Consider the following 27,936-nt stretch of genomic DNA (forward strand, 5'->3'; position numbering starts at 1 on the left):
TCAGCTCCCTTTCAGCTCTGTAGGAGTACGAAGTGTGTACTGGCCTTAGCAGACTTCAGCCCTCAGCCTGAGCTGCCTCTTCAGTGGCCTGTGTCTCTCTTTGTAGGTGGAAGTGATAAAGAAGGCTTATCTGCAGGGAGAAGTAGAATTTGAGGATGGAGAAAATGGGGAAGATCTTGCGGCATCTCCGAGGAACGTGGGACACAACATTTATATATTAGCTCATCAGGTAGAACTTTGCCTACAGCTTTTGTAAACCTGTAAAGAATCAGAAAAGAAAATTCTATAATATAAGAAAAGTTTTGGAGTTTTCTTTTATAATGGGAAGCAGACCGGCTCTTGACCGAGTTTCTGAAGACATGTGATTCAAGTTCTTGGCAGTACTGGGGAGCAATGTATTATTTTTCAGCTGTATCAAAGGTTACTTTATACTCCCAAAGAAATTATTCTCACAGATCAATTAAACTGCAAGCGGAAATCTCACTCTGCTTCTGTGGTTCTTGCCACATTCTCCCTATGTTGGAGCCAGTGAGGTTTGTTGTGTTGATACAATGTGGTGTTTGAAAGGTAAAAGACCAAGGCGGGGGGGGTTTGTAGAATATATCTAGATCTACTTAATATATTGATGCTACATGTATCACTCCATTACAGACTTCTTTTTCCTTTAGCATCTGAGAAGAAAGACCATCACTCTGCTGTAAGATGAATTTAGAGCATCCAGAAGCAATTTTGGAGCAATGCTCTGTGCATCTGCTTTTCAATTGATGCAAATTTTCTCTTCTGTCCCTGCCTAGATACTTGTGTGATTAGCACACCTTTGAATTAGGGTGGGTGTAGAAGGATAGACCGAATGTGAATGTTCAAAGTTTCCCAGGTCAGGCAAAGGGTGGGAGAGGATGGGTAAAAGAGGAGTACAAGACGGATATTAAAAAAAATACATATTTGAATCATTCTGACTTGCTCCCAAAATAGAGCTGCAGGGTGTCTGGTTGGAATAGAACAAGCCTTCTGTCAACTTTGCCCTTTCTTAGCAGCTGACTGCGTACTATTTCTTTTTTTTATGCCAAAAATCAGAAATTTAATATCATAGAGAGACATCTGGTGTCTCCCACTCCCTTTGCATTCCTTTATTTTAGTTGGCTCGTCATAACAAAGAGCTGCAGAACATGCTGAAGCCGGGAGGTCAGATAGAGGGAGACGAGGCTCTGGAGTTCTACGCCAAGCACACGGCACAGATTGAGGTACAGGGAAGCCGGTGGCTGCCGGGAGGTGTGTGGGGGGGTGATGATCTGCTGCGGAAAGAGCCGCTTGGAAGAAAAACGATGGAGTTAAACACCGGCTATGTTATACGTGATATTTTGATCGAACTGACTACCTGTGTGTGGACTGTCATCTTTGACATAAGAATATATGTGTACTTATTTTTTTATTTTAGTTTTTGACAGCCGCTGGGGGGGGGAGCTATTTTTGAGCTGTCATGTGTGGGCTTTAAGATGGAGCTGAGCAGAGCTCTGTTGGCAGGAGGAAGTGTAACTTCACTTCTGTTACATTTTGGCCGGAACTATTGCTGAATCCATAAAGTTAGTGATAGCTTTTGCCATTCTTTCTGTATTAAAATGACAGTTTGGCCTGATGTACAATCTAAGATGCTTTTTAAAAGTAAAACACACACAAATATGGAGAGTTCACAAGACTCTCTAATAAGCAATATAAATATAACTCTTATTCCTCATATTTGCCTGTGCAGTGCATGGCTAAAATCTGCTAAGGTTCTTGAACTGGGCAACCAGATTGCTCTGAAATTCAGCGCAGCTTTGGTGCAGGATTCACTGGGCCCTGTGGAAATCCCAGTTACGAGCAGTATTGCCAGGATAAGACTGCAGCATAGAAATTACCAGTCTTGGAGCTAACTGTAGGTCTACTTTGAAAGGTAAATTAAATGAAGTCTCTATCAAGCTGCTGTTCTACGGAAATGTGTCCAAGTTTCTACATGTAGCTGGTTTGAAGGGGGAGGGGGGAGCAGACAAATGAAGAAATAAAAGAATTTAAAAACTAGGAAGAACTCTAAGAAGGCTGCTGTTCAGATTGTCAGGTCGGACCGTACCATGGAGCAGATCGTCTTCCCCGTGCCCAACATCTGTGAATTCCTCACGAAGGAGTCCAAGCTGCGGATATATTATACCACGGAGAGGGATGAACAAGGCAGCAAGATCAACGACTTCTTCATGAAATCAGAAGACCTCTTTAATGAGATGAACTGGCAAAAGAAATTGCGAGGTAGGTTGCTGTTGCCAGTGTGGTTGTGTGGAGCATCACCAGCAGAGCGCTGAGGTCAGGTTTTCAGAGTTTGAAACGTTGACTCGGTAGCAGATGGTTCCCCAGTGTGGCAGCAACCTTGATAATTGTTTGAAAGAGTCTGCTCCTCTGCACGATGGCAGTATGCTGTAATGAAGTCAAGCTTAATGCAAGAGCAATATGGACCAACTGGAGGGGATCCAGGGGAGAGCAGTAAGAAGGATCACAGGTCGTCTTTTTTAAGATCCAACAGGAAGGAACAAAATTGTGGAGGCTTAGCTTAAATGAGAAGGCATTTGGTGGCAGGGAGGAATGGAGAGGACACAGCTGAAGAAAGCAGTGGTCTGTTCTCCTTCCCTGCACTGGATACACGAAGCAGTTCCCTTGCTTTGCGAGGAGGAGCAAGGCTGGGTAATGCAGCATGGACTTATGGCATCTCCAGCAATGGAGGCACTTAAAAACAGGTTAAACATGCATTTTTCCAGTAATGGTAGAAGTAGAATTCGACCTTCCTTTGGGCAAGGAATAGACTGGCAGATGTGCTGACTTAGTCCCTTCCAGCCCTGTGATGCTAAAACACCTGAAAGCAAGCATTTTCGAGCACTGCTTTTCCCTCTGAAGTTCCCACTGGCAGCTAGGAAAACTTTTTAAATTATCTTTTAATTCATACAGTGCCACCACCTCCCCCAGTACACTTTCTAACTTGTTTGCTTAAAATTATTTATAAAAAAAAAAAAATTAAAATCTTGTTTTGCTAAAGGAGAAATGTTGCACGTGAGGCTCAGCTTCAGTGGGCAGTGATGAGTGGTTAGAATTTACCAACAATGACCCTCTGAAATGTGAGAGAAAGCAGTTATTTCCTGCTCAAGTCAACATCTGCCATCTGATGCCACTGTTGTTCCCCATGCTTGAATCAGCTGAACTCCAGTTATTAGCGCAAGAGCACAGACTGGTCCGGAACCGCCTCCTAGAGCAAATGTGAGAGTGGGCTTGTGCTGTACAGCTGCGTGCTGCCGCCAGCCACCAAAACCTGCCTGCTGTGCCAGGCATCCACGCCAGCATGGTTAGCAAAGGTCTTCCCCCGACAGAGACCTTGCTGGTAGTCAGGATTGCATAGCACAGGAAAAAATTAAGTGAGAAGGGTCCTCTTGACCTTCCTCCTTGTGAAAATTATTTTTTATAAAATTATTCCCTTTGTTGCAACCTCTGACGATTGCATTTTGCCCTTTCACTGTGCACCTCCAAGAAGAGCTTGGACTCTTTCCAGTTTGTTTTTGGGATGCGTATGCACAGTTCATGCTAGAGCTTATGATGTATTGCACAATTGGTAATGGAAACTCAGTATTTGCTTCTGATTGTTTGGGTGTATGTATGTATGTATATGTTAGTAGATCTTTTAACAGAGAAAAGCAGTTGTAATCATATTACTTAAAATTATCAAAGTCAGGTATAGATGAGACCACCTGAAACTTGGTCAGCTCTACTGAATTATTTTTCGTGTGCATGAATACTAAATAGAGTGGAGCTATTTCCACTGAACAATGGATTAGTACTTCTGACAGCATCAAAATCCTCAGGAAGCTGTTTCCTAAAATGACTTCTAAGAGCTCTACAAGAAATACGGAATTATTTCCTAAACTAATGGACAACTTTGTCTTCGACAGCATCCATGTATGCTGTTAGATGTTGTTGTTTTAATTACTTTAATTGTCTTTGAGGCTATCTCCAGGCAAGCTGTGAAGACTTCCATAATTAACAACAGACCACAAATTAGTCAAGATCCACCGGCAGAAGTGGAGAATATTTCTTTTTTCTTTAAGAAACTGGAATAATTTAGTCTGTCTCCTCATATTCTGGCCTTGTTTGGCCTCTAGGTGATATTCTATGTTTATACAATTGTTTCTCACATCTTAAATACAGGTTAGTGTTTTCAAGACGTGACCAGCTGGCAGTGCTCTGTGCTGCACTCGTGATACCACTTACAGATTATTCAAACCTGAGAAAGACTTTCTAAAAAAAGTCTTTATAAGGACCCATGTACTTCCCCTTCAGCTCATGGTGCTAGCCCATATTCTGAGCACTGTAAGTCTCCCAAGGCCTTAATTAAGAATTCAAATGAGCCTGCCAAAACCAGCAGAGGTGCTACACAGGGCAGACAGTCTGTGCCCATCCCCAAAGGAAGGTTTAAAGTAAAACCTGGAACTTTATAATGATCCTTTGTATAACAATTTCATACAAATGAATTCAACCTGCTTACAAATTCTTCCAGTTAAAATGAAATTGAGAACAGAAATAATATAGAAATCAGTGTATCGTATATTTGAAACATTGCTACATCGCATTTCAGTGAGGCTTAACATGTGCCTGGCTGATTAGGTGCAGTGAAGCTTGTATTCTTACAGTGACGGGGTACCTTTTTGTAGTCCTTTGTACTTTGCATTCAGCTGTTCAATACATTTGCTTTTTATGTGCATTTCAACTCAGTATAATGAGGCATTGTATAATTCTTTTAACCCATTTTTTTTGCTTAGGATGCTAGAAGAGGTGATTTGCTGAAGAGAGGTGGTGGCTACTGTGAGGCTCAGAATTGCTGCATTCATTAATTTGCTCTTCAGCCCCAGAGTTTGCATTTTCATCTTTTCCATAAATTTCACTGTGAGCTTCTTTCCTTTGCTCTCTGATATCTGTACCTGTTACCTCCTTCCACCAGGGAAAAACATTAGTTCTTTCCCTTCTTTGAGAGCATTTTTAATTGATTCCCCCCCCCCCCCCCCTCTAGATTTCAGGAGTACACAATTTGCTGTACAATAAGCCTGCAGGAACTAAAATCGGGGATTTTGCCTTGATGCAGAGGGAATTACTGTAAGGCAGCTTCTTAGCTGTCCTTGTCATCTTCTGGTCTGCGACCACTTCAGAAAATGAATCTTTTTGCTTTCTGTGCCTCTTGATTCTAGCTGCAGAGATTATTAAAACTAGGAGTCTTTTTGAAAAGTATTTATATGTAACATGAAGAATTTAAAATGTGCAGCTGTTTAACTGTACACTTAGCTCTGTGCAGATGTGCTTGTGTCCTTTGCCCAGAGGGCAGAGGGAAGGCCAGCCAAGCTTCAACTCGGTTATTATTCTGGGGCTATACTGGTCTATTATCAGCCTGAAGTGAAGTTGTCTTACTTGCTTGGCAGCTAGTCCTAAACATTTTAAATTTATGGCTGTGTCGCTATGCTGCACTTTGTGTCTTAATTGTCCACCTTGCCCTGTCTTCACTGCGGTTTTTCTGGCCTGCTGCAGCAGAAAAGAAGTTGAAGGTGGGCAGCGTCTCATGGAGGTGAGCTGCTGGCAGCAGCAGCGTAACTCAGAGGGATGGGGCTGAATCTCACCGTTACGAACCTGTACAAATTTTCTTCCTCCTAATTGTTCTTTGTGTGACTCTGAGTACCAATTATGTTATTAGGGGAAACCTGAAGTCCTTGACCTCTGCATTTCTGAGCTTGTTCTCATGCTGCTGCTAAATCATGTTTGAAAATGCTTTCCTTTTTAACACGAGTCCTTTGCCCTAAAGCACTATCTAGGAAACTGGAAGTACCCCAAATATAAAGAGTAATCAAATAAACTTCAGAATAAGCCATGAATATTACTGCTGTTGATGCTGTGCTTTTGGGCAAACTGAAAATAAACTGAGTTTTGGTGGAGATTAATTTTTTATATAGAACTTTTATTTTTTTAAATGCTCCATTAAAAAGAGTTATTTTTCTCTTTTGCAGCTCAACCTTTCCTATACTGGTGTGCTCGCAACATGTCCTTCTGGAGCAGTATTTCCTTTAACCTGGCTGTCCTTATGAACCTGCTCGTGGCATTTTTCTATCCATTCAAAGGAATTCGAGGAGGTACCAATATTTAACATACAAAAATATGTGAACAAACAAGGGATAAGGAGCCAAATTCTGTCCCCCACTTGTGTCTCTGCATCCCTGTTTACTTCAGTGGGGATAGCAGAACAGAAATTGGCTTTTTTTGTAATTGCCTTGATATAAATTGTGCTGTTCTGACTTTTTCTTGAGGCATTTGGAAGGAAAACGTAGAGCCATGCTTTTTCCTAAGGGAAAAAATTATCAAAGACAGACATCCACCTTTAATCACTTGACTGTTCTACTTTGTTTTAAAGTTCTGTAATTACGTATTGAACTAAAAATATGAGAAATGTTAATTTATTGCTTTCCTTGAGCTTGCATTTTATTAACGCCATTTTCCGTAAAACTTTTGTGGTTGCATAGCACTTCAGGAGGCCTCTGAGCGTTGGGGTTGGGTGAGTGAGATTACCCTGCCTTGGCAGGTGAGGCGTACGGGGCGAAGGGACCTGCTTCGTGCCATTAGAAATCGATGGAGAATACAGAAGAGCCCGTCTCCCCTCTGTTACTGTCTCTCCTAGGAGACCCTTACCCCCCTGAGCACTTACTTAGAGCAGAGTTTGCCTTACGGAGCAAGGAGGAACCATGTCCCCTGGCTCGGGAGGTTGTCTCTCCGAGATTCCTTACCATCAGCGGCTAGCAGCTGGACTTGCTATCATTTCTAATGTAAAGCGGGGGTTAACATATGCGGTTCATGTGGGATTGGACAATCTTGCTGTAATAGGTCTCCTGGAAGTTGCTTTTGATCCAAACAGTGGGTTTGTGCGACAGTGGTGGTTCTTAGAGCCAGTTCAGTGAATACTCCCGGTGGAGTCCTGATGAGATTCAGCTGCTCTTCCTTAGATCCAGCCTCTCCCAAGAGATGCACCCCAGGGCAGGTCGAGGGGTGGAATCTGGAAATCTGGAGAAATATTCTTGTGAATGCCTCTGTCCGGTTTATCGCTTGCAAAGCTGGTGTAAGGGAAATGACTAGCTAGGAGCTTTTTCCACATCCATGTCAACTGGAGTAAATAAGGACCCCAGCAGTAAAACCTCCTTCTGGAGAGGGGGATTCATTTTCAAGCCTTCACTTCCCTTTCTTTGAGATTCATCAGGCAACAGGGCCAGTTAGATGCTTATCTTTTCCTATTGAACTTCCGTCTGCATCTTTCTCGGTTCATTGCTAACTACAGAACCCAAAGACAATGCGGCTCAAAGATAGCAGCAGCCTGAACATAACGAAATTATCAGCTGAGCTTTGTGTGTGCGGCATAAAAGCCATTTCACCCCCTTTGCAGCTCACCAGTTAATTTAGACTGAGGAGAGTCATAGTTTTGTCCAAGTAGTGTTCGATAGCAGCTTGTGGTCGCAGTGTGGTAAAGGCAGCGGGCATGGAAAACTTGTGTTTAGGGGTTCTGCATCCTGATAAAGCCTGTGAGAAGGTACAGGATATTTTAGACCAAAATTCAGTGTTCCTGAGAGGGGGAAGAGTATAGTTACCTTCTGCAACACCAGGCTGTGGTTTCGGCTGCTGTACCTCTGCATCGCACCCTGTGGCAGCAGACCGTGGGGCTACCCGGATCCTGTTGTGGCCGGCAGTCGGCTGAAAGGTTTTAACAAGCACAAAGAGCAACTGAATTTTCTGTCTCTAGTTTCAAAGATCACAGGTTAAAATTTAAAGGTCTGTATTTATGGCTGATAGGAAAGCTGGTAATTAAAGGAGTTCATTGAGGTTACAAGTTGCAAGACTTGGCGGGGGGGATCATTTGCCATTTTGAAGATGCCCTACCCTACATGCTTGAAATACTTTATTTATCAGGTAACATTTTGATAAAATCTCTTCCTCTACTAGTTACAGTCAAAAATGAAAAATAAGTAAATACATGTGTATTTTATATTTAGCTTTTTATAAAAAAAAAAAACAACTCTTCAAAACAGACCGTTTGGGGGAAGTTGTCAGTGTCTTGAATTGCTCAGACACGGTGAACTGAGCAGCTGATCAGCATCTGACTATAGCAGAAGCTGTAAAACTTCTGACTTGAGGAGCAGAAACAAAACTGGATGCCTGGAATTCGATACTGGAAGGGTGAGAATTCCAGAGACAGGGAGACCTTCCTACCGGTTACATGCTCCTCCTGCCCGCAGCCGCGTAACGGGCTCCACGTGCTCGCAGCAAGGCTTTGGCGTTAGGTTGGGTGCAGGCGGTTGATGTCGAGTGACCGCTGGCTCGGTGAGCTCCGTTTGCCAAGGGCAAAGGCACTGCTCCCAGTCTCTTTCCATCCCTGGGAAGGAGAGGCGAGCCCGTGCCCTGAGCCCCGCTCTTCCCTGCGAGTACTCGCCTGACCCGGGTCCCGCTAAGGACTTTTTATGTCACGGCGTTGCACTCCTCAAGCTGTTGAGCTGCCTGTGGTGTTGGGTCTTTCCAAGGTGGGTGTTAAAGGCAATAGCTGAGGACTTCATTAACTCTAGTTATTTTTGCGGGCCTGCTGGGAACTGCTGAAACTTGTGAAAGCAAATCCCTTCATGTGCCGTGGATGGCTTTGTAATAGCTGGGATGTTCAGACACCTGTGCAGGTGCCGGCAGGGTCCTTCAGGATCTGCCTCTCATGGCAATTCTCAAGTCATTCCTAAATAAGCTTCTGCGCATTTTTCTGTCTCTCCCCTTTCTGTGCTGTTTATCGTTCCCACACGGGTGAGACTGTTTCGAGCTCTGCACCTTTTGCTGTTTGACAGCTCAAGTAGCGGTGGCAGCGTTGCTCTGGGATCCCAAACTCCCTTCAGACAGCGGAAACATCTGTTCAACTTTACGCTTATTAAGTTTTAATTTCCATCTATCTTCTGCTGTCTTTATTAATCTACAGTGATTTGGAACAAAATGAAATGGCTGCTCGTGGTAGTCAGATGAGAGTAATATTTCCTAAGCCGTCTGAATTTGGGCGGGGGGAGGAAAAAGCCCTCAGCAAATATCTTGCCAATAAGACACAACAGCCCTCTGCATATGTACTTGTAGAAGGGCTGCCGAGTGCTGTGAAATTTGGGGGGTCTTGCCTTTTTGTCTGTGAAGGAGCCAGTCGCTTGAAGAAAAACTTCTTTTTTTTTGTCAGTTTTAAGAAAGAGATGTCTCTCATATTCTGCATAAACCCAGGGTAAATGGTATTTTCAGCTGAGTATTTTTTATGGCTCTTTCAGAGAAGTGTATTTTTAGCAACATGGGCTTGATGTTATGTAAGCAGACAGTCTCATGGGACAGTCTAAATAGAACCAGAAATAGCAAGAGATGACAAAAACCGGTATGAGGTTTTTGACCAAAAGCATAATAGGAGAATCTGCTGTGAATCTGGACCTGGAGGAGTATGTTGTCTGTCTTCACCTACCCATTCAATGCCTCTACAGAACACATTAGCAAAATGCCTCTCCTTTTCAGCATTCAAGGTGTATAAGTAATGAACACTAAAATGAAGAATCCTATAATACTGGCGCTTATCATTTACATAACGCTTTAGTAACAAGTTTGTAATTAAAATCTGCTGAAGGCATTGGGCTCAGATGTTCCACTTACAGCTTTGAAATCAGTAATGTCTGAACATGAGCCTTAATGATGCTCCACCAGAGATAAGATAAAATGGCATTTAGTTGGTTATTTTGGTTTTGTTTTGTTTGGTTATACAAAGTATTGAATCAGGTTTTGGTTTTGCCTCTCCACCCTAGGTACACTGGAGCCCCACTTGTCAGGCTTGCTGTGGACAGCTATGCTGATATCTCTGGCCATCGTTATAGCTCTGCCTAAGCCCCACGGCATCCGAGCCTTAATCGCTTCTACAATATTACGACTAATATTTTCAGTTGGTTTACAACCTACCTTATTTCTTCTGGGTGCATTCAACGTAAGTATTGAGTGGGCTTTTTTGAAGTTCTCTTGCATCTTACGTAAGGGTTTCTTACCTGCTCGTGAAGATGTCAGGCAAAAATAGCCTGGGACATTGTGGTGGAACTGGTGGGAGAAGTAATTCCCTCTTTGGACTGTTTCTAGCAGAAGTGCTTTGCAGTTGTTCATTTAATTCTGGTTCCCCAGGCTGGAGACCTCTAAGGTTTCGCTCAGTTTTGCCACAGTCTAGAAACAGCTCCCACCCCAGCCAGAAATGTAAAGAAGCCTCTGTGACCCTGAAGTACATAGTTATTCGCTCAAACCCGTCTCTGTTCAGCGACTAGGCTACAGTATTTTCAGGGTTGTGTAAGATTCACTAAACAATGCATTTCCCCAATGTCTGTCTGCAGCCTACCTGCCAGCCAAAAGCTGACACTAAGCAGTTTTGCTACAGTAATGTGTGGACTGAGCATGTAAGCTGAGCCACCAGAGAACTTCATTAATGCTCAAACCCGGATACTTGTGGTCTCTTGTGGCAAGTAAGCCAAAAGGGTTTCTCTCTGACTGAGTCAGCAGGAGCTGTGCAAAGATGTGTCTTCTCAAAGACCTTGCCTTTATTACAACGTGCCCAGCTTTCAAGTGCGTTATTTAATAGCGTTCCTTGTCTTCAAAAGACATCACCGAGTGCCATGTAGTACAGAGTCAGAGTTGCATTGCGAGGGTGGTGGTTGTTGCTATTGGTAATCGTAGCATTTAGCAGGTTCCAGGTAAGTTGAAGGCAGCTTTCCTTCTGGTGTTGATGGCTGGTGTTACACAGGAGGATTACTGGGTGCGTGATCCGAGAGTGAATTGCTGAGGGAATCTGGACTGCTTGCTTATTAGCAAGCAACAGGAGGTGTTTCAGAAACATAAGGGTTGCTGTAGGCTGGAGAGTTACTTGACTGCAGAAAGTGCCATGCTTAGAACAGGGGTGGGGTGGTTTGTTTTTTTAGGAAGGCTTACCTCTCGCACCAGGAAGTGTTTTTATGTTGTTCTTTAAATTTTAGTCTTGATGCCCTTTGACAACAAGCTGGAAACAGGAGTCAGTGCACACATTTTCTTGGACATCTGCAGTTTTAGTTTTAGCTCACTGTCTCAGCCGTGCAGAAAACGCAACAGAAAGCAGGTTTTGACTGACGTGTGAAATGCTGTCGTGTAACAGACAATTCAGCACAGTTCTTGATATCATCATGGAGCCAAGTTGCCTCCAGCTTTGAAAAATTGCCTTTTTTTTCCTGAAAGCCACATGTTGTAACTAATACATGGTTAATCTTTCCTTAGGTCTGTAATAAGATCATTTTTCTGATGAGTTTTGTGGGTAACTGTGGAACCTTCACTAGAGGATACAAGGCAATGATCATGGATGTAGAGTTTCTTTATCACCTGCTGTACCTTCTGATTTGCGCTCTGGGGCTCTTCGTACATGAATTCTTTTATAGTTTGTTGGTAGGTATTCACTTTGCCCTCAGAGTGGTTTTCTGTCTGTGTTTGTAAAGTCCCATCTTGGACCTATCTAGATGTGTCATACACCGCTTGATTTCTGTTTTACTACTGGGAAATTGTTGTACCAGCACTCGTTTGAGAACTGCACACTGGAGATTTTGCTTGGGAGAAGTTACGGTGGGAGGCTACGGGACTCCTGCTGCATCTCTTCTTCCTCATTCGTACAGACAAGTGGAGGCTTTCTTGTTCTTCTCACATATGTTATACAAGACGTGTTTAAGGTTAAATTTAGTTTAAATTGCTCGTTACAGGAAATGTGTATGCAGTTGCAGTGAAGGTATTTAGCATTTCCCTGTGTATGTTAGTTCTCTTCTCAGACTTCGAAGGCATGGGGTTGCTAGGTTAGATGTATTGCTTGTGACCCTGCTCTGACATCCAAGATAATAAAACAATTTAAAATGTCGTGACTTTAATATCAATACCTGGTGAAGGTCTAAGCCTTCTTAAGGTCATATAAGCTCTTACATGAGGGGAAAAAAAAAAAATCATGGAAAAATCTAGCCATAGAAATGTTAGCTGAACAGTAGGTACTTTTGGAGTTACCATGCTATGAGTAAGAGGCACACAGTCTTTAAGATGGTTTACTGTTATTGTCAATAAGTATAACATAGTGTCCATGCTTTTGGAGCAGTTGGTTATCTTTGGAGTGTCTCCTTAGCTGTAGCTAGACTCCAGACCTCACACGACTGACACGGATGCCTGGCATACGTGTTTTTTCTGTTTGGGGTGGAATTCATCTTGCACAGCACAATACTTCTAAGAATAAGCACTGAAGGAGTATATCTAGTGTTGGTGGAGAAAATGTGTCACTTTTAAAGCAAACCTTAAATCCCATTCAGAACACTCTATTTTTGTCCCTTTGTTTGATGCTTGCGACATCCTCTGGTACCTGAATTGGTTATTTTCTGTATTGATGTAGGTACAATTTAACAAATACCTGTTCTCTCATTGTCAACCAGCATAGCCAGCAACCTGCCTGGGCTGTGCTGGTGAGTTGTCACAGACCCAGAGGGGTGAAAAATTAAGGAAACATCTGTAAAGAAATTTAAACAAAGAATTTGGAAAAAAAATATTGCTCATTTAATTACACGCTCCATAAGCTAAGACTTAAAGGAAATAGCTAACTGTATTTTGAGATGTGCTACTTGCAGATTGTGATGGGGCAGATAGTACTATAAAAAAAGATAAAACAGTATGTGTTAGCAGCTTTATGTTTAAAGCACGCACTGTATACCTAGCACTTAAGCAAGAATACCTGCCCTCGCACCATGCAGGGACTTCTTCCCAAGCTGCGGCTCAGGACTAGAGTCCGTGAAGTGCAGATGAAGAGGAGGGTACAGCTTACCTCCATTCTTCATGTTTTGAAGTGCATGGCACAAGACTGGTACAGTGGGAGTGAGGGACCCCATCTCCCTTGCCTCCTGCTATATTTTGCTTTGCTGATATGTTAAATTTCAGATAACTATAAAAAGGAAAAAAAAAAAAAAAGTGCTTTAAATGCTCTTTAAAACATCAGATTGGTATTGTTAACGTGCTGCCCCATGTTACGCCAACACGTAGCATGCCACCAGTGGTATTGGTGGTACATGTGAGAAACAGCCTTTGCTTTTTGTTCGTTGTCCCCCAGCTCTTTGACTTGGTGTACCGAGAAGAGACCTTGCTGAACGTCATCAAGAGCGTCACTCGCAATGGGCGTTCCATCATCCTGACTGCTGTTCTCGCTCTCATCTTGGTCTACCTGTTCTCCATAGTGGGGTACCTCTTCTTCAAAGATGACTTTATCCTGGAAGTAGACAAGCTCCCTAATGAAACGTTATTGCCAGGTTGGTACCGGCGACTCGTTTCGACGGTTTGTTTTGAAGAAAGTAATGGGCTTTTGTTCCCCGGGGCGTGCTGAGTGTCTTCCACCTTTTGCAAAACATACTGATTGCCTCACCAGTTTGACAATTTCTTTCTTACAAAGGACGCTGCTTAAATAGAAAATAAATTTTTAAAACAATTAAATGGATTGGGGCAAATGGATACCCCAGTATTTTTATAAAACGCTGCAATCTGCTGCAGCATAAAGAGGGATGGGGAGGAGGAAGCCCTGGAGATAACACTTGGGCTCTTCTGCACATGGTTGAGATTTATTTCTCCCCTCACTGTTTGCTAAAACAGTTGAGATTATCTAATTCAGCTACACCTACTCCCTCCCCCAGTTTAATTACAAGCAGACTTTAGGTAGGCCATTGTGGAGAAGGCTCTGCACTGGGAGAATTCAGTTCTGCCTCGGTTTGCCAGCCCTCGAATGCTTATATTGGCTTTTAACGGTGGGGTTTAGTTTCAGCGTAACAAAAATTAGTATTTTATCTGAAATAACAGACTGAATATAAATGAAGGGCATCAAAGGACAACAAAGAGATGCTCCTGTGAAGTAGAGGTTTATCTCTCTAATTCTGGTTTGCTCATAGTTTTATAGACTGTATTAACCTCCCTCAAATACTTGCTACAGTTTAAACTCTGTAGCAGACTTCTCTGTGCTGACCTTAGGTTGCTTATTGTAAGTTAAAAATTGCATTTTTTTTTTTCCACCCTGCAGCATCAAGCTACTAACTTAGTGGGTGGGAAGCACAGTAATGAAATTTGTTAGAGGAGAGGTTGGGTTTTGTCTTGTTCTGTCTTTGGGTTTTTTTCTGACACCTGAGCTATTCCGACAGGTATTATTTGACATTCCCGCTATTTTTTCTAATTTTACTGCCAGCCCTGTGAGAGACCCAAACCTCACTGACCCTATTATTTCATGTTTCCATGTGGCTGGAGAAATGCCAGAGATGTATCACTATGTGGCAGTAGGTTTGGTCTGATATTTGCAAGACATTGAAAAGCAAGTTTTCAAGGCACCTTCAAAATTCATTGTGCACTAGAACATAGTAATTTCGGAACAATTTCAATTCTCTCTTAACTTTGGAGCTGATGCAAAATAAATGCACAACTTTGGTCTTTGATTCATAGAAATAAGAAGAATTTGATACTTGAATTTAAAATCATTGAATGTGTAAATCAGAAAGTACCGTGCCCTTCTAAACTCTAGGATAATACACTGTTCTGAATCTGCATAGTAATTGCACACTGAATATGATGGGGTACCTTAATATCTGAGAAGTAATCTTGCAAAACGTATGAAACGTTAAACTATCCATTTGATTCATCACCTTCTGTTTTTAGATCGCACAGAACCAGGTGAGACCATGACTGGAGAGTTTCTCTATTCAGATGTATGCAAAGCAGGTAGCAGTGAAAACTGTTCTTCAATCATTCCTTCAGACCGTGAGTATCTGCTGTTGAATTCATAACTCACACCCTGAGTTTTCACACTTTTTCTAGTTAAGCACCTGAAATTAAGGAAACAATAATTTCTTTAAAAATCCCATGTAATAAATTTGGGAGCAAAGCTATCATGAGACTATCTAACTTGAAATGGGATTAATTTAGGCCAACAGCATAAGTAACATTTGTTACATGAAGTGATTAAACTAGAGAAACTTAGAACTAAACCATACTTTGATAAAACGCTGTCATACTCTTTAATTTTCTACATCAATTTGAGAAGGAAGTGATGCAGTTTACCTCTTTGCAAAGTTTATTATTTTAAAACATTAGGCTATTAAATGTGATCTCAGAGGATAATACCCTGTGAAATATGGAGCAGAACATCGTTTATCGTCAGCATTATTCTATCTAGCTAACTAAGGAAACTGTTTTTAATATCATGGCAGGAAGTACTCAATGGATTAAGTAGACAGGGTAGGTTTGGGGGTTTTTGAGATCAAAGTAGTGCATGCGAGATATTACTTGTAGCATAATCGCCAGCCTCAGATTGGGTATTGAAATATTTCAGTTTTATTTTCTAGAAAATGTAATTTACTCCTCGGAGATTTATGATGCTGGCTGTGAGAGCCAGACGGAACATCACTATATCTCCTAGAAGTGGAGTGCTCATATGGTCAAATGTTTCAAAGGTCAATAATGGCCACAAGCCCATGCTCGCAAGAGGAGATGGTTCTGTTTTGCTCAAATGTCCTCTTTGATAAACTAAGATTCAACACTGATACAGGAATAGCTGCTTTATTCAACTCTAGGAGGAGCAGCATGCTGCTTTGTCTTTACTCTTGCTGCAGTAAGGGAAACTCCAGAGGTGTTTTTGTATCATAAATAACCAACCTGATATTGGGTCTTATGTGGCCAGGGATATTAATGATGCCCAAATCTTTGGCCATTTCTCTACCATCTTGGGGTCTGGCTATTTCTGGATTGCATGGGGATTTGGGTCTTTCTAAGGCTGTCCGTGGGAAGGTGGAATCTGCTCATGAGCATTTCTATGATGAAATGAAAATCATGAGACTTTTGATGGGTACAGGGAGAGTATATGAGATTAGGTAATTGATTCTAGCAGTTCTGCAACTGAAACAGCGAAGTTGGAGGCTTCAGCCAAGTGAAGAGAGGGTCAAAAAAAGTGTGTTACTTTTTTAGTAAAATGCTGTTTCCGTAAGCAGTGATATTTTAGCCATTTGAAAAATACAAGTCGAAGTTGCCATTTTGAGTGCAGCCCAAAGGCTGTGCAATCTGTTAGGCACCAAGGGAGAGTGTAAGAGGCAACACTTTGTCCTCTGAGCTGTCAGAAAGCTATGATTCTGTATAAACAGGCATCTGGTGATCTGAGCTATGCATGCTAACAGAAATGGAAAGAGATACTTAACCAAGTCAAAGACAGCAGTTCAAGCACAAAAGAAAACTCTGCTGGTGGGGAGAGGAGGGCAGGCTGGAGCCAGAGCAGAGACCTGCTCCCGTGGTCGGCTCTTTGCAAGAGCTAAGGGGGTTTGCAACGCTGGCTGGAAACCCGGCAGTTTTCGCAAAGGGGGGAGAGAGCATAACCGACAAAGAATGAGGAGAATTATTTAAAACTGATCTTCTTGCCTTTGAAACGTGTCTTTGCTTGCTGTGTTAATAGAACTGATTGCTGAAGAAATGGAGGAAGAGAATAAAGAGCATACGTGCGAGACGTTACTGATGTGCATTGTTACTGTACTGAGTCATGGGCTCAGGAGTGGGGGTGGAGTAGGTGATGTGCTCAGGAAACCATCCAAAGAGGTAAATTATCACTGAATGGGGGCGGAAGAGTGATAACCATGTCGGGATGGGGATCTAGTTCTGCTGGGGAAAACGTGTATACACTCCCTTTAAACAGAAGTAGGATACATCGCGACTAGAAGGGACCACACTTTCTCTCCGTGTGATATTGTTAAATCTCTGTAGTATCAGATTAAACAGCAGCCAGTTCAAACAAGCTTCTATCCATCCTTTTTGGGGGGCTTTTTTAGCTTGAGGGCTGTCCAGAATGGGGCCTAAAGGAACAGAAGTGGTGTAGCCAACAGTATGTGCTTTGGGAGTTCAGGATCTGAAGAAATAAGTACAAGCTAGTGAAAGAGTAACGTGAGGTAGCGGAATGAAACTGCAGTGGTAGCTGATACCATGCTAGTGGCACGAGTTTCTGTGGAGAGCATCCCTAGGGAAAGGTAAGAAGTGTAAAACTGGGCATGGATGAGACGGCAGGGACCAGGATGGGTTGGAGCTGGGACTGTGGGAAGGAAGGCAGGCTGTTGTCTGGAGCCATCATCAGAGAGCCAGGACCAGTCGAAGCAGCAAGAATTTTTCATAATACCCAAAGCTGCCCGTATAGCTGGTTCTTTTTAGCTGTTTGTGCCCATTTGAGTCTCAGGCTGTCATTCCCCAAAACCATGTTAGGGGCCAAAGGAGCGGTCTCGATCAGAGTGAATGCTTTTCTGTTATTATCTGCAATTTCAAAGTTTTTTCTAATGTGTAGCCTTATTTTCAGCTTACAATGATTTGGAAGTTACATAATTAATAAAAGTTTGGCACCCAACTGGCAGGATGATTCTGAAAATGGGGGTTAGGTATTCAGGCCTGCAATAAATATGAAACGGATACTGGAAAGTCCAACTTAATATCCACATACATGGTTGTTAGCATAAATGAAATTAATACTATTAAATTTCAGTAGAAGGCTTTATGGTCAACACTGCTACTATATTGATATATAAGCAGATTAATATAAGGATATAATTTGGATGGGCTTGCAGGGTGGGAGTGAGGGGAGAGCAAATTTCAATGTGTGTGAGAGAGAAGAGGACAGACTTGGACACAGTAAGCAGAATGAGCAACTCTGTAGAGATTGCATACTGGTAGCTGACTAATCTGGCTTTTCTTTCAGTAATCTTGCATTTTAGTTTCACTTAATGTTTTGAGTTGTAAGTTATCATTGGAGAGCATCAGAAATGGAGACTCTGAAGGGAGGGGTTGTGGGGCAGTGTACTCCGTTGCTGAACTGAGAAAAGCATGGTAAGGGTTAGATGTGCACGTATTTGGGTTGTTAATTATTAAAATATGTATCTTGCAGGAACCTCTCTTTGCTGCTAGAGTGATATATGATCTGTTATTCTTCTTCATGGTCATCATTATTGTCCTTAACCTGATTTTTGGTGTGATCATTGACACTTTTGCTGATTTAAGGAGTGAAAAACAGAAGAAAGAAGAAATTTTAAAAACAACTTGCTTTATTTGTGGTAAGTGTAGCAACACTCAAGAGTAAGGGGTTACTCTCTCAAAGACAGAGATAGCTGCAAACTTGCAGGAAACAGGAGTCTGGAATTTCTGGCTGTTCCTACCTTGCATTCCTCAGCTGGTTGATATTCTCAGGTGCCACACACATCGGAGCCTGGCAGCAGGAAGAGAGGGGGAATGTATGCTCGGTATACTGCTTTTTCCTCAGCTCCTTAGTTTCTGTTTCTCCTGTGCTTCAAAGAATAGTTTCCTATTCAAATGGAAGAGATTTTTATAAACAGTTGTTTTTTCCAAGGGTGTAGAGTGTTGAGTAGTGCTTGTGAAAGTTTTTCCCATCAGTAGATTGGGAATTAAGCTGCCGAGCCTTTGAGGCCAGTGCGGTTAAATGCGATGGTCATGCAGAAGTTGCATAACACACAGACTGACAGAAGTAACCTTTGGAAGTTTGCTGCAAAGCAAATGTTGCTTTTGGTATCATTTTGCCTAAAAATAGGAGATGCGTTACGAAAACCAGCAAGCTGATTGCGTACGAGGTAGCTACCTTTTTTAATCAAAAGTTTTCCGTTACGTATAGTAAGTGTGAGCAGTACTTGTTAAGCCTTCTTTCCTCCTCTTGCTACATTGTGGGAATTTGTTAGAGAGTTTATCCCTGTTACTGAGTGTTCATTTAAGAATGATTGCGACTGTTAAGAAGTGCAGCAGACTGTAGAAACAAGTTTTGTTCTTAGAGCTCATTTTCTTAGTATCAGTTTGTAAATACTAAGGGTTATATATGTGTCACTCTTGTAGGTTTGGAAAGAGATAAGTTTGATAACAAGACAGTCACATTTGAAGAGCACATTAAAGAAGAGCACAATATGTGGCATTATTTGTGCTTTATTGTGTTAGTGAAAGTAAAAGATTCAACAGAATATACAGGACCAGAAAGTTATGTGGCAGAAATGATCAAGGTGAGTTTGGAGTTCTGCTTTTCTCCCCCCCCCCCCCCCCCCCCCCCCCCAGATTAGACCAATCTACTGGCATGTTTGGTAAATATAGTACTCTGTATTTTATTTATTTTGCAAGCAAAAACTTGGGGTAAGACTTTTTCTGCAATAGGCTTAATCCAATGCCTTTCCTTTTAGAAGCATCTCCTAAAGATAACATACTTAAGATGTACTTGGCAAGATAGCTCGATAAAAGACACTGCGTTGATGGCAGCACATTGCAGCGCGCTGCGAATGGGTGGTGCGGGCAGGGGCACTCGTGGGAGCCGACGTGTGCTGCAGCACCGCGGTCGCACGGCGATCTGCGTCTGCGTACCTGCCGCTTCTCGGCCTCTGGAACCCTGCGTGTGGGTGCCGAAGTAGGTGGCATGAGCAGTGACGGTTAGGTAGTCTCCGTGGTTTTAAATCGGGTGAAGAGAATCAGTTTTGAAAACTAATGTTTAAGGGAGAATATTTGCAAGCTGGTGGACGTGTCTGAAGTGTAACAAACCGGTTATAACCTGTCCCAGTACAAATATCTTAAACTGACTTGTAGGATTTGTTGTCATATGATTTTAGCTTATTGTAAAAAACTAAAATTAATATCTACTCAATTGTAAGGCCTTTTAATGAGAGAATTAAAAGCCTCGTCTCTGGCAAGCTGTAGGTTCAGAGCTCCTGGAATTAGATCCTAAACCCCAGTTACTAATTTGTGTGTCTTCTGGCTGGTTAGCAAAAGCTGTTTCTGATTTATAACATTTCAATTAGTTATTTCTTTATTTGCCTTCAGACGAATAAATAGCAGAAAACTTTTCTTTATTTGTCTCTAGCTTTTTTGCTCCAGAGGTACAACGTACCTTTAAGTGGGCAATTTTTCGTGGCCCGGTCAGCATGTAAATCCCACCAAGATCTCTTAGAGGTTAAACATGTTACTTTGGGGTCACTGCAGTGTATGTCCTAGTTCTGGATTTCTGCCTCTGTAATGAGGGCTTAAAGAAATCTTGTGAGCAGTCACCTGATAGAGGATTAGCACAGTGAGATAACTAAGTACATCACTGCTGCTTTCTAGTCTGACCGATTATGTTGCTCCCTTTATTTATCCCACTGCAGCAAGCATTACTTCAGGGGAAAGCACTGTACTCTTTAAAATGTTTCTGCTTGTAAAAGAGGATCTTGTGTTGTGTTAAAACTAGTTTTAAAAAGTTTCAATTAACGAACAATTTATTAACAAATTATTATTTTAGATTAACAGTTCAAATTAGATAAGAACCAAAACCTAGTCACTGAATATGTTTGCAATAAACGCAAAAACTGGAGAACTTTTATCAGAATTCCCATTCATAGAAGTGTCAACAAGGACTGATTACTGTGTGTTGAATGGGAGTTTGGATAAATTATGCGTAGACCAAGTGTCTCATGCAGATGCAGTTTTATATAACTATATGCTCTAGGTAGAGGTTTGGAGTATGTCTTGTAGTTGGTGGTTTTTTGCATTTCATGAGCCGGTTTTAAATTGAGAGCTAACAGCAGGGTCTCACTGCAATGCTGTTGAAAGCGTGGTGTAACCGTACAATTTGTGGAATAGGAAGTAAATTTGCTTTGCACATCAGTGGTCTGCAACGACCCGGCACAGGCGTGACCGGGGCAGCTCGGGCTGCTGCTGCCCTGACACCGTAGCTCTCAGCAGCATTTTGCAGTCGATGTGTTCCTTGGGACTGATCTGGCAAAGCTTCCTCTGAAAATCAGAAGCAATTTCTTTCCATCATCCGTTAACATTAAAAACATGCTTTTCTGCCCTAGAAAATCTGAGTGTAAAACATGATGAATATATTTCTCTACCAGACCTGTTTTAAATACTTCTGTACGAGTCAGAAATCCTTTTTTCTGCCTAAGGTATATCTAGGAGTAACTTAGGGCATGGTTCATCTTTTACTCAAGTCTTCTGTCTTCATCCCATGAATCTAGAAGGATGGGCAAAAGGAAAGCCTTAAATATGTCGGTGGTTCCAAAGATTGAGATTCACCTGTTGGAGGTGATGGTTTATTTTGTATTTGTACAGAGGGCGAATGGGAACCTGTGGTTGCTTAATGTCTGTGGCTACCAGATTCTCCTTGGAAAGCCTACTTACATCGTGGGTAGATTTTAAAAGGGATTTTCTCCCCACATGTGCAGACTGAAGGTGGCACTCTAACATCTTTGATAATGACAAAGATGGGCCCTGTCTTTTCCTTGGGCTGTTCCGTGGTACCATTGTTCAACTGCAGTTTATACCCATTTTTAGTAGTTGAGGGTAGGAAGCATAATGTGCTCCAAATCATATTGTGATGACAGAATACACCTCAAATACGCTTCACCTTTGCTCTGACTCTCAAAAGAATATCTTTAGAAAACTCTGGGATTTCTGCCTTTTGGCAATAGTAAAAAAAAAAAAAAAAAAATTGCCTCTGACATTTAGTATTTGTGGGTTGTTCCAACACTAGAGAACATTAAAAAAACAAAAACCCAGAAGAACGAATTTAGGACACTAAAATTATATTCACCATGAGCTTGTGAGTTGCATCCAGTGCTGCTTGTGCAGTGCTTTAAAGATATTTTAAGCACTGTCGTATCAAAAGAATCCTGGACAATTTCACTTATGCCAGTTAGTGAATATTCAGAAGCTTTAAGAGTGATCTTGAATTTTGATGTTTTCTTGTCTAAAAATAATGTGTGTAGAAAGGCAATTCTGAGGCTATCCACTGTACTGGAGATGGCAGAGCTGAATCTTGCCCATAGAATTCATCTTGCGCTCTGCAGGAACCTGACCCATCATAAAAAGAAATTGTAGCCTTGAAAATCAATGAGTAACTACAATTCTTTAGTGAATTTTATATTTCTTCATGGATAGAAGCTCAGTAAGTTAAAAAGCAGCATGCAGAAAGAAGTCAACAGTTAAACTTGGAAACAGTTTAAGGTTTAGAAGTATTTTGAGCACTATAAGCCTGAGCAAAATAACAATTAAAAAAAACAATGATCTGACAAAATAAAATCTAATAGACTGTACGGATGGTACTGATTGGTAAGTATAGCTTCCATAACGTTTTTCTGATACTAATACGGGTCTGTTGGTGCTTGTAATCTGGGATTGTTTTTGTTCACATTCCCCCGTGTTTGTGGAGCCCGGTGTGTTTGTGTGCCGCTGCGTGGGAAGCCAGGCTGCGGTGGTCTTGTAGCTACAAGTCCAGACTTTTGATAAGAGGCCTGGAATTCATCGCCAGCTTTTCCCCCTGTAAATAGGGATAATACTCACTTTCATCAGTAAGGTGAGCATGTGCCTGCTGTGATATGTGATGTAAAACTTGGGATATCTTAAGAATCTTCGCTGGGAATTGCTAGAGCAGTGCGGTGGGGAAAAATGGGATTGCTGGTTCTGTTTGATGTAGAAGCTGAGCTTGGGTCCACACCCGAGCTGCTGCGGTGACTCATCCGCTGCCCTGAAGTCCTTACCAGCACTGGTGAGGTTGATAACCTCGGCAAACAGAAGCTTGGCATGAAGCAGCTCACCTTCGAAATGCATTCTTGAGCCACCTCCTAATATCTGTTTAATAGCACAGACAGTACTGTAGGATGTGAGAAAACATCTAGTGGTAACAGAGATGGTCTTTAATTCTTGGTGTTTATAAAGCCCTCCCGATGACCTAATTTCTGCTCATCTGGCTAAAGCACTGCAGATGTGCACTTAAGGTAGAGTGACTTCAGGATGGATCAATGTCCTTCCAAAAGTGTTTATCTGGAAAGTATGCTAATGGTGCTGCAGAGCTGGTAGTCCAGTGCCTCCTGCGTTTCCCAGGAACAAAGGCATACGGTTCAGCTGCTGTGTGGCTTTGTAGTCACCAGGGAAGATCAGGTGATGTCTGAATAATACCAAGTGTGTAGGAGGTGGGGGGATCCACTTATCGTGTTGGCCAGACATTGACATCCACACCCAAATGACTAATGTGAACTCGGCGCAACTCCCTACAGATTAGTTCATTTAAGTGTCTTATCTACCCGTCCTGTCTTGAGAATTTCTGAAGTTTTCTGCATTTGCCTCCGGTTACTGTGGCAGCCTCGCTAGCAGCAGCCCCATCGGTACAGCTGTCACTTGAGTCTTGGCAAAGGTCTGCTACAAACAGCTGTTCGCAGGCATTTATAATATGTAAGAAAATCTTACTCTGAAGCTCAATACATAGAAAACCACATATACATTTCGGTTTTGCGTGCATTCGTAAGGTGGTGTGCGTGCAGCTGCAGTGTGCTGTCACTTGCATGGACAAATATTTGCATACACAACGCTTGCATACCCTAACGTGGGGATTTGCATATACACCTTCACATCAACATTTGATCAGTGTGGGTAAGGGCCGCATGGCTGTGAGTGATTTTATGCACGCAGATGTGCATATTAAAAAAATAAAGGCTTGTTTAGAAAAGTTTTTTTAGCACAAAGCTTCCTAACTAGCTGTTGCAGTTTCCACAGATTTTTAATCTAGTGTTGCACCAAGCAGGATACATGTCATTAACCTCTATTACAAAAGTGAGGTAGAGAGGTGTAAGAGATTGCCCAAGCTCACAAGTCCAGATTGAGAGTGCCGAGTCCTGAATCTTCAACTGGATTGTGTTGTCATTTGAAAAATGACCCATTTATAAATAGGAGTGATGGTGCAGATATCCTTAAAGGAATTTGGAATGGAAATGAAGGCTAGAGATTTCCTTTTGTGCCCTAATTAACCTCTTTGTACAAAACTGGAGATTTAAATATATTACTGGGCTTTTTTTCTTTTTGTCTTGAGCTATGTGCTATACCATAATCGGAAAGTATTTCTTTTTACTGTTTTGAGCGTCCAGTGTAGCCTGTAACTTCTGCCAGAACGTAGCCTCCTAATAAGCAAAGGTTTCATCAGTGTCAAACTCCTAAAATCACATTCTTCCAGAAGTGCAAGTTCAACCTGAAACCTCTCCTAAGGAGTTAAACACCCAGCCACGATTGTCGCTGTGCTCTGAAAGTCAGCAGGAGTGTGTGATTCACAACCTGCACGAGGCTCACGTGATGATGGCTTTGTCCCCAGTGATGATGTTACTGTGTCCCCAGGCTCTATATTGAATATAACTTGGTTGGAGGTGGCCAAGACTGGATTTGAACTGCAGCGCTTATAGGATTAACAAGTGGCAGGCCACGGTGCTTCAAACCTGAAGCATTTCAAAAGGAGCTTCATGATTCCAGCATTGGTGAAAGACGTGTATGCAGCCGAAATTATATAGTCTGAGGAAGTATTAGAAACTGAGTTACTTTCATAATGTAATTTGTGCCTGGAAATCCTGTACTTTGGGGCAAAATCGGAGAGATTTGTCATGTCAATACTTAACCAAACCAACTGCAGACGCAGAAGAGAGCAGCTCGTACAAATAACTTGTATGCAGCTGCTCGGTTATAGACGAGGAAACGAGGGTTTCGGGGCTCCTGGTCACGATGACGCTGGGTGCAAGCTGGGAGAGGAGGAGGACTGAGGTCAGGATCTGAACTGGAGCTGATAGTGCTTAATTTAGTGGTATCTTCCCAACAAGCTGCATCTTGAGGTACCTTACCAGAGTTAGCCAATATAATTAGAGGCTTAAACAATAAATAATAGCAGAGGCATAGAAGAGCCAAGAGGTGCGTTTGGCAGAAGGCCCTTGGCTGCTGGAAACACTGTGTCATAGGCACGGGCCCCGAGCTTTGCATTTAGATAGCAAAGCAACTTGTTCCACCCTTGAAATCGGCATTGAAGTGCAAACCAGAAGCTGCACGGGGAGAAACGGTTGGTGAACCTCATCTTCCCCACGCCGCGTTAGTATGCTCTTCTCCCCGGAGGTGTGAACGCTGGCGTGCCCCGCAGCGTGCTGCAGGAAAAAAAAACCCTCCTGTTGCTGGCATTAACCTTACGTGGCCGAGTTCTTGGTTTTCCCTGATAAATGACCTGGGCGGGCATCCGTGCTGGGAATATCGGGTTAGCATCCCCACTGACGAGGCAAAGGTTTCACTTTGGCTGAGCGTGTGGCAGAAAAAGGGCCTGGGTGGATGAAAACAGAAGCAAAGGCTTCAGCCCGACTCTGCGCGATGGTTCGTTTGGGATTCAGGGGGGTCCCGAAGCAGCTGGCAGGGTGGGCGCCGTGTCCTCGCTGCTGGGGCTCTGCCAGCCCGGGAGGGAGGGGAAAGGTTTCCAGCTGGAAACCATCGAGGGCGGGCGACGTGCCGCGGAAAACAAACCGCTCGGTCTGCGGCGCTGGCCGGGACAAAAAAGCCCCACGGAGCTGTCTGCGTGTGCCGAGGAGGTGGCCCGGGGCCGGGGCGAGGTGGCCGTCCCCTGAGTCATCGCTGCCGCCGCCTCCAGCCCGGCCGTGCCGGGGAGCCCGTGACCCCGTGCCGCCCGGTGCTCCGCCGGCCACCCGGGCCGTGCCGGATGCGTTGTGCAAGAGTAGGTGGGTGACTGCTGCCATCGCCACCAGCAGCTGTTTGTTCAACCTTTGCATGCCTAATTGTTTTGTCCTGCCCCGCTGAGGGTGGTGTAACGCGTCCTACTTAAAATGTAGATCCAAACAGCCAGCAGCAGGTTTCTGCGGAGAGGCGGCACCGTCCTTTCGGCCAGAGTAAGGAGATCGCCTTGAGGGATTCCCACCAGGACCGTCCGCATCGAGCCGGGTGATGCCTGGTGGGGTAACTTCACCGCTGGTAAACACAGCGCTCGGCTCAAGTGAGTCACCCGCAGCAGAGCTGTCACGGGGATGTACAGGGGGGTCATTTCGTACGGGGGCACGGTGTTGTGGTTTAACACCAGCTGGCAACTAAGCACCACGCAGCCGCTCGCTCACCCCTCCCCGCCCCGGTGGGATGGGGAGGAGAATCAAAAAAAAAGTAAAACCCATGGGTTGAGGTAAGAACAGTTTAATAATCAAAATAAAATATGATAGTAATAGTAGTACTAATAATTGTAATGAAAAAGAAGATAACAACAAAAAAAGAGAGAAATAAAACCCAAGACAGACAAGTGATGCACAGCACAATTGCTCACCACCCACTGACCAATGCCCAGCCAGTCCCCGAGCAGCGATCGGCCCCTCCTGCCCGACTCCCCCCAGTTTATATACTGGGCATGACGTTCTATGGTATGGAATATCCCTTTGGCTCGTTCAGGTCAGCTGTTGTGGCCATGCTGCCTCCCAGCTTTTTGTGCACCCGTGTACTGGCAGAGCATGGGAAACTGAAAAATCCTTGACTTAGGATAAGTGCTACTTAGCAACAATTAAAACATCAGTGTGTTACCAACATTAGTCTCGTACTAAATCCAAAATACAGCACTGCACCAGCTACGAGGAAGAAAATTAACTCTGTCCCGGTTGAAACCAGGACGCCCGGTCGGTCATCTTCCACCTTTGGAAATGGTGTCTGTCTTCCAGGTGCCCTGCTCTGCACCAGTGCAAAAGCCGCTTAGGTATTTAATCTGTGGCAGCAGTGAAAAAGGAGATTTTTATACCATTAACCTTGTTTAAACCACCTGTTTAAGCCACCTGTTTAAACACATGGTGCATGTGAGGACTTGAAAATACTCTTAGTGTGGAGGGGAGACACGGTCGAGTGCTGTTTTTCGTGGAGAGGGGAGAAGGGCAGCTTGGTGTGGAAGAAGTGATGGTGAGCCCTTTGCAGAAGAGAGAGAGAACCTGACGTGGGGCTTTTTCCAGGAAGCACAAGAAAGAACCAAGAGGAGTTTCATCTCGCTGCAAACAAACAAAAAAATTAATTTTCAAAGCGCTTCACAAAGCTGTGTATTAGCTGTATGGGTATGATTTTTAACGACACATGACAGAAACTGAAATTTGCGGCTGCCACCTTCCCCTACTAAATGGTGGCTGCTGGGCAGCCTTCCGGTGGCAGGCTATAGGGATTTATTTTGACGAGCATTGAATCAGCCCTTCAGCACCCCATAACTATTAGGCGCAGCGGTAGCTGAATAAATGGAGACCCAGAAGAGGAGCGGCGATGCGGCGCGGTGGTGCCGGAGGTGAGGACGAGCCCCGGTCCCTGCCGTTAGCGGCCGCCTCCTGCCCGAGGAGCGGAGCTAATGCATCTCTTGGCACGGCTCGCCTTGAGGTTGCCTCAGAAACCTTTCTTAGAATAAACTCTGGCAGAAGCAGGGAGGAGCGGGCGCTTCTCAGAATGAATTGCATCTGCATCATGCAACGCTGCTTCCCCTTTTTCAAATTTCCAATCGTGGACGGTCAGCCTCGCCCCCATGTCTGAGATTTAATGATATTTGCTTTACAAAGAGGGACTTTTCCAACTTTACCTAGAAAAGAGCTAACCCGAAACCCAGCACTTGTGGTTAGCCAGCTTCCGTCAGTGGCTTTAGTCAGTTCGTCTGTTGCAGCGGAGGAAGCTGCGACTGTGACGGGAAGAGGGAGCTGACTGCACACCAGGATCCCGGTGCCTCTGCTTGCAGGAGGACCACAGCAGACAGTGCATAACTGCATTGGTATGCGAGGTGCCAGCAGCCGGGAGGGAGCACGGCGGGACGAGGGACAGGCAGGGAAAAAGGGATCAAGGGGGAACCTTTCCCGTCACTTACTGCCTCTGAAAAACTACCAAACCCCCAGTGAAAGATGTAAGGCTGTATCTTTAAAGGCACCCCGGTGTTCAGTTAAAGTTCAGCAGAAACTAGATCATCAAGATATAAATCTTTTATTCAACCTTGAATAGAAAGCGCTCTGCAGA

General features: G+C 43.4%; 1 protein-coding gene across 14 annotated transcripts in view; it reads left to right on the forward strand.

Moving 5' to 3' along the window:
• ITPR1 (inositol 1,4,5-trisphosphate receptor type 1) overlaps nt 1-27,936 on the forward strand; it is a 186,622-nt gene that overhangs the window by 148,749 nt on the left and 9,937 nt on the right. For all 14 annotated transcript variants that reach the window (XM_041118830.1, XM_030043337.1, XM_030043338.2 and 11 more), the window contains 11 exons: nt 107-229; nt 1,137-1,241; nt 2,085-2,277; nt 6,057-6,179; nt 9,888-10,063; nt 11,365-11,529; nt 13,214-13,409; nt 14,794-14,895; nt 16,577-16,716; nt 18,044-18,209; nt 18,997-19,157. In XM_041118830.1, the coding sequence (XP_040974764.1) occupies nt 107-229; nt 1,137-1,241; nt 2,085-2,277; nt 6,057-6,179; nt 9,888-10,063; nt 11,365-11,529; nt 13,214-13,409; nt 14,794-14,895; nt 16,577-16,716; nt 18,044-18,209; nt 18,997-19,157 (1,650 nt within the window). The remainder of the gene's footprint in view (nt 1-106; nt 230-1,136; nt 1,242-2,084; nt 2,278-6,056; nt 6,180-9,887; nt 10,064-11,364; nt 11,530-13,213; nt 13,410-14,793; nt 14,896-16,576; nt 16,717-18,043; nt 18,210-18,996; nt 19,158-27,936) is intronic.

The sequence above is a fragment of the Aquila chrysaetos genome, chromosome 20, assembly GCF_900496995.4.
Source record: "Aquila chrysaetos chrysaetos chromosome 20, bAquChr1.4, whole genome shotgun sequence".
Lineage (NCBI taxonomy): Eukaryota > Metazoa > Chordata > Aves > Accipitriformes > Accipitridae > Aquila > Aquila chrysaetos.